The sequence below is a fragment of the Colobus angolensis genome, unplaced genomic scaffold (assembly GCF_000951035.1).
Source record: "Colobus angolensis palliatus isolate OR3802 unplaced genomic scaffold, Cang.pa_1.0 Scaffold16, whole genome shotgun sequence".
In the NCBI taxonomy this organism is placed as follows: domain Eukaryota; kingdom Metazoa; phylum Chordata; class Mammalia; order Primates; family Cercopithecidae; genus Colobus; species Colobus angolensis.
Window position 1 is genome coordinate 17,493,279 of NW_012114710.1, and position 8,039 is coordinate 17,501,317.

At 44.2% G+C, this 8,039-nt stretch overlaps 1 protein-coding gene across 3 annotated transcripts; it reads left to right on the forward strand.

Moving 5' to 3' along the window:
• The first annotated feature begins 31 nt into the window (after nucleotides 1-31).
• Nucleotides 32-3,872, forward strand: HEY1 (hes-related family bHLH transcription factor with YRPW motif 1). Of its 3 annotated transcripts, none has more exons than XM_011937149.1 (5): nucleotides 32-320; nucleotides 596-671; nucleotides 793-888; nucleotides 1,152-1,233; nucleotides 2,116-3,872. In XM_011937149.1, the coding sequence occupies exons 1-5, from the start codon at nucleotides 232-234 to the stop codon at nucleotides 2,697-2,699; spliced, it is 927 nt and encodes a 308-aa protein (XP_011792539.1). In that variant the 5' UTR covers nucleotides 32-231; the 3' UTR covers nucleotides 2,700-3,872. The 3 variants fall into 3 exon arrangements, with proteins under 3 accessions (XP_011792539.1, XP_011792540.1, XP_011792541.1); XM_011937150.1 differs by having other exon boundaries at nucleotides 793-876; XM_011937151.1 differs by lacking the exons at nucleotides 32-320; nucleotides 596-671; nucleotides 793-888; nucleotides 1,152-1,233 and adding an exon at nucleotides 1,409-1,679.
• The last annotated feature ends 4,167 nt before the right edge of the window (nucleotides 3,873-8,039 follow it).

Here is an 8,039-nt window from a genome sequence, read left to right on the forward strand (position 1 = left end):
CCGCCCCCGCCTCTCCGCCCCCTCGCCCGCCTTCCCCGCTCCCCCGCCCTCCCCAGGGCCCTGGGAAGGGGCTCAGCGTGGGAAAGGATGGTTGAGTTTTAACCAGAGGCAAAGCGTGAGCGGGATCAGTGTGTGCTGAACGCAAGCAGCCGAGCGCGGAGACGTGCCGCTGTAGTTAACTCCTCCCTGCCCGCCGCGCCGACCCTCCCCTGGATCCTCCGGGCAGCCAGCATGAAGCGAGCTCACCCCGAGTACAGCTCCTCGGACAGCGAGCTGGACGAGACCATCGAGGTGGAGAAGGAGAGTGCGGACGAGAATGGGTGAGCTGGCGGCGGCGCAGCGGAGCCAGAGCGGGAGGCGAGCGCAGGCCCGCCGCGGTGACAGCGGGCGAGGACCCTTGGCGCGCCGGTGCTCTGCGCTGACCTCCGCGCGTCGCGGGCTGGCGGCAGCCCGCGGCCAGGGAACCCCTGGGCGCCTTCCAGCCTAAGTGGCAAAAAAGTCTGAGTGCTGGGAGGGTGTGGGGGGCGACCTCTCAGGTCACCTCTCCTCGTTTAACGGCGATTTCAGTTTTTGTTTGTGCTTTTTCTCTTTTCAGAAACTTGAGTTCAGCTCTAGGTTCCATGTCCCCAACTACGTCTTCCCAGATTTTGGCCAGAAAAAGACGGAGAGGAGTGAGTCTCTTTACAATCTCGTTTTATTTTTGTTATTTAACGGAAATAACCACCTTTTTTTGTATTTGAAATGTACAGTCTTAATGGTAATACCTTCCTTTGTTTTGCTTGCCTTCTGCAGATAATTGAGAAGCGCCGACGAGACCGGATCAATAACAGTTTGTCTGAGCTGAGAAGGCTGGTACCCAGTGCTTTTGAGAAGCAGGTAATGGAGCAAGTAGGTAAAGCTCTCAGCGTCGCTATCCGCACCTTCTGAATCTTCCCTCCATTAATCTCATCCGCCTTGGAAAATAGCTGTGTTGCTTGTGCCTAGATGAATTCGTACAGATGCCAGCGTATTTTGTGAAGACAACTGATTTTTCTTTAGTCCATACTTTACGCTTTACAAAGCATATATCTTTGTATATATGTTTGCATATTTTAAGTTGTTCCCCAAAGGAACTTGTGCCAAATCAATCTTTTTGCCATTCTCATCTTTAGGGATCTGCTAAGCTAGAAAAAGCCGAGATCCTGCAGATGACCGTGGATCACCTGAAAATGCTGCATACGGCAGGAGGGAAAGGTACATCTCCTAGACCTAGTGGGGGCTCTGAGTGGTTAGCATAGAGTGAGCAGCGACTGAAGGCCAGGATTGGTGCAGTAGCTGCCTGATTTTTCTTTGGGGGTGGGGAGAGAACAGTGTGTGGTGTGTGCAGTTCCCTGTCAGTACATTTTCAAATGCACATAGAATCATCTCCAGTGAATTCACCACCCCAACTCTCTGCAGATTGAACTAGTGCATCTTTTGGAAAATACCTATTATTTGTGAGGTCTTCAAAAGTTGTGACAGCCCTGATTCAGATCAGGTAGCTCTCACATTTGTCCGTTGCTATTTTGAGAAAAAGCATTTAAAAACAATATGTGGTCTTATTTTGGTATATGGGATTTAAAAAAAAATGCGCTGCCACATGCCTCTTGAGGAAAGAAATGTATTGCGGTTAAGTAGAGGAAACCTAACAGGAGACCAAGGTCTGTGTGTCTGTCTCCAGCAGGAAAATGCTTTACTGAGGTCCAAGTGCCTAAAAGCTCCACGATGATAACTTACATCTGTGTGTCTAATGAATTTCACTGCTCTGTGGTTTCTCTGTCCTTGATGTATTTTTTGTTGTTGTTGAGGGAAAACATTAAAGGAATTAGCATAGTTTCATCTGCTGGTAGGGTATAATTGCAATTTCTGCTCTGCAGCTTCTAATTGGGCTTTGAACTTGCGTTAGCAAACACATTCTGCTTATGTTGATTAATGCAAAGATTTTGGTCGACTCCAAAATATTTAGACTTTCGGAAGAACCCTTGACTGTCGTGTTTTAAGGGATGCAGGTATCTGCCAGGAAGGGCTGTCTCTGGGACTGAAGAAATGCGGGAAACGGGCAAAGCCCTGAGATTTTTCTTTTGTTCTTTTCCTTAGGCTACTTTGATGCGCACGCCCTTGCTATGGACTATCGGAGTTTGGGATTTCGGGAATGCCTGGCAGAAGTTGCCCGTTATCTGAGCATCATTGAAGGATTAGATGCCTCTGACCCGCTTCGAGTTCGACTGGTCTCACATCTCAACAACTACGCCTCCCAGCGGGAAGCCGCGAGCGGCGCCCACGCGGGCCTTGGACACATTCCCTGGGGGACTGCCTTTGGACATCACCCGCACATCGCTCACCCGCTGTTACTGCCCCAGAACGGCCACGGCAACGCGGCCACTACGGCCTCACCCACGGAACCGCACCACCAGGGCAGGCTGGGCTCGGCACATCCGGAGGCGCCTGCTTTGCGAGCGCCCCCTAGCGGCAGCCTCGGACCGGTGCTCCCTGTGGTCACCTCCGCCTCCAAACTGTCGCCGCCTCTGCTCTCCTCAGTGGCCTCGCTGTCGGCCTTCCCCTTCTCTTTCGGCTCTTTCCACTTACTGTCTCCCAATGCACTGAGCCCTTCAGCACCCACGCAGGCTGCAAACCTTGGCAAGCCCTATAGACCTTGGGGGACGGAGATTGGAGCTTTTTAAAGAACTGATGTAGAATGAGGGAGGGGAAAGTTTAAAATCCCAGCTGGGCTGGACTGTTGCCAACATCACCTTAAAGTCGTCAGTAAAAGTAAAAAGGAAAAAGGTACACTTTCAGATAAATTTTTTTTAAAGACTAAAGGTTTGTTGGTTTACTTTTTTCTTTTTTAATGTTTTTTTCATCTTGTCATGTATTAGCAGTTTTTAAAAACTAGTTCTTAAATTTTGTTCAAGACATTAAATTGAAATAGCGAGTATAAGCCAACACTTTGTGATAGGTTTGTACCGTGCCTAATTTACTTTGTAAACCAGAATGATTCCGTTTTTGCCCCAAAATTTGGGGAATCTTAACATTTAGTATTTTTGGTCTGTTTTTCTCCTTGTATAGTTATGGTCTGTTTTTAGAATTAATTTTCCAAACCACTATGCTTAATGTTAACATGATTCTGTTTGTTAATATCTTGACAGATTAAGGTGTTGTATAAATAATATTCTTTTGGGGGGAGGGGAACTATATTGAATTTTATATTTCTGAACAAAGCGTTGACAAATCAGATGATCAGCTTTATCCAAGAAAGAAGACTAGTAAATTCTCTACTTCCTGTAGCAGAAAGGTGAATGTACAAACTATTCGTGGCCCTGAATCCATCTGACCAGCTGCTGGTGTCTGCCAGGACTGGCAGTTCTGATTTAGTTAGGAGAGAGCCGCTGATAGGTTAGGTCTCATTTGGAGTGTTGGTGGAAAGGAAACTGAAGGTAATTGAATAGAATACGCCTGCATTTACCAGCCCCAGCAATGCAATGAATTTTTAATCACACGGATCTCAAATTCACAAATGTTAACATGGATAAGTGATCATGGTGTGCAAGTGGTCAATTGAGTAGTACAGTGGAACCTGTTAAATGCATAACCTAATTTTCCTGGAACCGCCATGTTTTCTTTTAACTGGAAATTTTTATGTGAGTTTTCCTTTTGGTGCATGGAACTGTGGTTGCCAAGGTATTTAAAAGGGCTTTCCTGCCTCCTTCTCTTTGATTTATTTAATTTGATTTGGGCTATAAAATATCATTTTTCAGGTTTATTCTTTTAGCAGGTGTAGTTAAACGACCTCCACTGAACTGGGTTTGACCTCTGTTGTACTGATGTGTCGTGACTAAATAAAAAAGAACAAAGTATTCTGTGGTGTATGTCTTACCTACCTTGGCCTTTCCCCCTCTTGGCTAAGAAAAGATAAACTTTCCTTGGTTTTCATTTTGCCTGATTGGTTTGTATGTTTACCAGTTTCATTATTCTTGGACTTCTAAACTGTGTGAATTCGTGCCATTGAATAAGGTGACTTCATTACAATGCAGAGCTTTGCCCTGTCTCCCACAAGGGGACATAGCCCTTTTGCTCTTACGTCAGATGATCTGGCCCTGAACTGGCCATCTGTGGATTAGGAAAGCTGAAATCAGACTGAGACTTACAGGGGTAGAAAGGAGCTTGGATGAAATATTTTAAAACCGTGTTGACTATTTGACAAATATTTACTCAGAGTACCTACTGCGTGCTCATTTCTATGCGAGAGGATGGAAATTTATTTATTTTTTTAAATGGCAAAACAAGAAGACCCACATGTTGCTATCCCTCAGACCCTGTGCAGGGTCTTGGGAATCTGTGGTCTGATGAGCAGTGGCAGGCTGTAATTCTGCACCTGCACAGCTCCAGGAGTCTTCCCTGGTCTTATTTCCAAGGAATTTAACTCTTTAGTTGCATTGGACTCTTGAGCTGTGTAGTGAGGAAGCTGACATATGCTTTAGGTTAGAACAAAACACTGCCAGCATGGAGGACATATTCTGGGCCCCAGGGGAGAGGAGTGTCTTCCCATTGCCTTGAAAGTAGCCCTCTGCCAATTAAGGAGCGTTCCTAAGGAGTTCACCTTGATCCTGAGGGCGGTGGGGAGGAGAAGGAGAAAACTCATGCTGGCAGATAAAATAAAGCCTCCCTTTTCTTTGCCCAAACATGGAGCTCCTCCTCCCATCTGGTGAAAAAAACACAGTCAAAAGGCAAAGAGAAGTTTGGACTTTGAATTTGAGCATCGACTTCTGTGTCCCTGTGAAGGGATGGGAGACTGTGGCATTTTTGTGATTGTGGGTTTCCAATCCCTTCAAAGCTTTCTCTGCATGGCCTCAGACGTTGATCCCTCTGGTGATGCACAGCTCTGCTCTCAGCATTGCCTGTGCCACGCAGACACTCTTTCTGTCATAAGGCTGTGATGGAAAGTGTTATGCTAATTTCTGCCAAGTGTCAGTTTAATTTTAGCAACTGCAATTTCCAGTGACGTTACAGCATTACTGAACAGCATTGTACTTCGACTCTCTCTTACTGTTACATAGGTTTAGATGGCTGCTAATGTGGTAAGAAGTGAAGCCTCTTGTTTGCTGGCTATGCTGAAAGAGCTGTGGGACTGTAAAACATGTAGCATGTTCCACTTGTCTCATCAATGATAGCTATATCTGGTTAGTACTTTTTTCTTTTAGCGGGAGGCCTGGCAGGTCATTTCCAGTTCACATACTTTTCCATGGAAATATTCTGGTTTCTTCTCAAGCCCTTTCAAGGTGAAAAGTATCTGAGGATGGTGCAGGTGGAGTGCGAGCTTCCTAGGAAGCAGGATGGAGTATGACTATGTACCAATAGTGTATAGAAAAATTAATGTAGGAAAACTGACATTTCTATTTGGAATTGATGCAACAAGGAAAAAATAACACCAGGGTTATCAGGGCCAGCATATTTTTTGTATTCTATGTACATTTATAATGCATCTACCAGTGGAAACAAAATTTTTTCAGAGAATGCATAAGTTTACCTTATAAGGAAAATAAATAATTGGTTATAAAGAATCTTGAAGGGCCTCAATAATTACTGATTTATTTTCATTTAATGTATTACCGTGAATTAATATGATGAAGTAGATAGATGGGCAGAATTCTTGTATTTAAAAAAGCCTCTAAAAATCCAAGAAATAATTGTTTCCAATTTATTCAGTCTAGTTAAATTAGGATGTGATTTTTATCCAGGTTTTCATTGCCCTACTCTGTGACTCACGAAAATCATGATATTTTAAAGATAGATTACTTAAATTTGAAATCCCTCAGGAAATGTTTTATCTCCTGGTTATACTTTTCCCCAGTCCTTCCCATCTATACCAGTATCATAGCTTTGATGCCTTCATTAGTTTCTAGTGATGATTTATAATTAAAATCACTTCAGAGCTAATATCATCTGAGATACCGCTTCAAATGTGGCCCAATTTCATTTACAACTGGAGTCCCAGGGAATGAGAGCATCTTGGAAAGGGGACCAGAATCTTGGCTCCTACTTTTATCTAATTGGGTGACACTGGATAAGTCATTATGATTCTCTGAACCCCACTTTCCTCATCTGTCAAATAAAGTGGCTGGACCGGGTGAGGGTTCCAGGTGCATGCGACAGGGACAGGCACTACTGGGGAGGAACGCACGGGTATCGGGTGAGTGATGACCCAGGGAGGACATCACATGTTCCTAGCACCCATTCTGTCTCCAAGTCTGGCTGAAGGGACTCGCCAATTGTTCATATGCAGAAATTTTAGTCCAGCATTAGCAGATCTTTCAAGTTTCCAAGGGCATCTCCAAATTTGAATTTTTTATGTGAAATTGTCCAGTTTTTATTGATGGGTCATTAACTCACCAAAACTTGTCTTCCAGCAAGACTGAACCATGGGCAACAACTATTTCTCAGCTTCCAGGGCTCTAATCTGAATGACTCTCTGGAGGGCTAGAATTTTCTAATATCTCTGTCATCCATGTTTGAATACGCTACAATAAATGGGTAAACATAAGCTAAAATAAAATCAACACTGTAGTCATTAGGCAGCTGTAGGTGATACCATGTAAAGATTATGTACAGAGTTTTAAAAAAAATTACTTCTGGGTTGTCCAATTTCCTCAAGGTAAAATAAAGCAAGGAGAAAGGTTTCTGCTTCACAGAAACCTCTTCCAAAGGTGTTCTCAACTGGGTCCTTGCGTTCCCTTTACCAAGGAGGAAGACGAGTTCTCAGCCTGGCACCCTGAAATGAAAGAGTGAGTGTGTAGTTCGCTTGTGACTCAGCACACTGAAGTACTAAAAGGCGCCATCTGATTTCAGGAAGTAAGACGTCTCAGCAAAAAGCAAGCTGTTTTGAACTTCAACTTGAAATATAATGCCTGCCTTGATCTTGATGAGCTGCAGGGCTTTTCTCTCAGATCCTTCAGTGTTCTGCTCTGGGGTGGGGGTGGGGAGAGGCGAGAAGAAAGCCAAAGAAAAAGAAACCCAGGCCTTTCTTTTTAAGCTGTCTGTAGGTATTGACAGGCACTTGCCACAGAACTGTTCTCCCGAGCCTGTAAATCCCAGCAAAATTCAAGGTAAATAAATGTCCCTAAGAAATGGGTCTGAGGAACACAGACAGGTTTCTGGATTTTGCGTTAACCCCCTGCCACATTATGCTTCTTTATAGCTTGGCTGTAAAATTTCCCATTGAATTTACTCCTATGGTGATATTTTTTGTTACCGTCAAGTTAAAAGACCATGCGTAAATTGGAAAACTCTTAATCATAGATTGTTGGTAGGTTATCTATGGCTTGATGTAGCAGAAGAGACTTGAAAACGTTATATTTTAGCCAGAAAGAGACTGGCGGTTACCTCTGATAGAGTTGATACCTAAACAGTTTCTGTAGCTACTTTTAGTTTTGTTTGTTTTTTTAAAATACCTCCCCCGAGCATGGTTTTGTATCTGGTGCTTAGGAATGTTCCATAAATGCAGCATTGAATCATAAAATTAAAGAATGACATATCTGAGACTTTGGTCATCCTCTTTGACCTCATTTCCTACCACTCACCCCTCCTCACTGCTCCAGCCACACTTGCTCTCTGCTGTTGTGGGAACGTGCTCTACATTTTTGCATCTCCAGGCCTTTGCATTGGCCATTCCCTCTGCCTGGAATGCTTTTCCCCCCGGTGGTCTGCTAACCTATCTGGAATCTCTACTCTACTTGGGGCTCTGCTCAAAAGTCAGCTTCCCACCAGGTCTTTCCTTACAACTCTATTTGAAGCAATCATCCCACTCTCACTCTCTCATCCCCACATTCGCCTCTCCCTACCTGCCTTTCTTCTTTTGTTTATCTCCACCGTACCCGGCATTATCTGAGAGAATAAATATTTCATTGACTATTTGTTCACTATCTGTTTTTGCCTGGTTCTACAGTTCTGTCACTTAAAATTGCCTAGCACATTAGAGGCTCTCAGTAAGTATTTGTTGAATGAGTGAATGAATCCTACCCACCCCC

What these genes read in the sequence shown, in the direction of transcription:
- HEY1 (XM_011937149.1), top strand. Translation starts at nt 232, where the DNA reads ATGAAGCGAGCTCACCCCGAGTACAGCTCCTCGGACAGCGAGCTGGAC. An exon ending in CCAGAAAAAGACGGAGAGGA is followed by an intron (nt 672 to 792) that starts GTGAGTCTCTTT and finishes TGCCTTCTGCAG; the next exon opens with ATAATTGAGAAGCGCCGACG. An exon ending in GCATACGGCAGGAGGGAAAG is followed by an intron (nt 1,234 to 2,115) that starts GTACATCTCCTA and finishes TCTTTTCCTTAG; the next exon opens with GCTACTTTGATGCGCACGCC.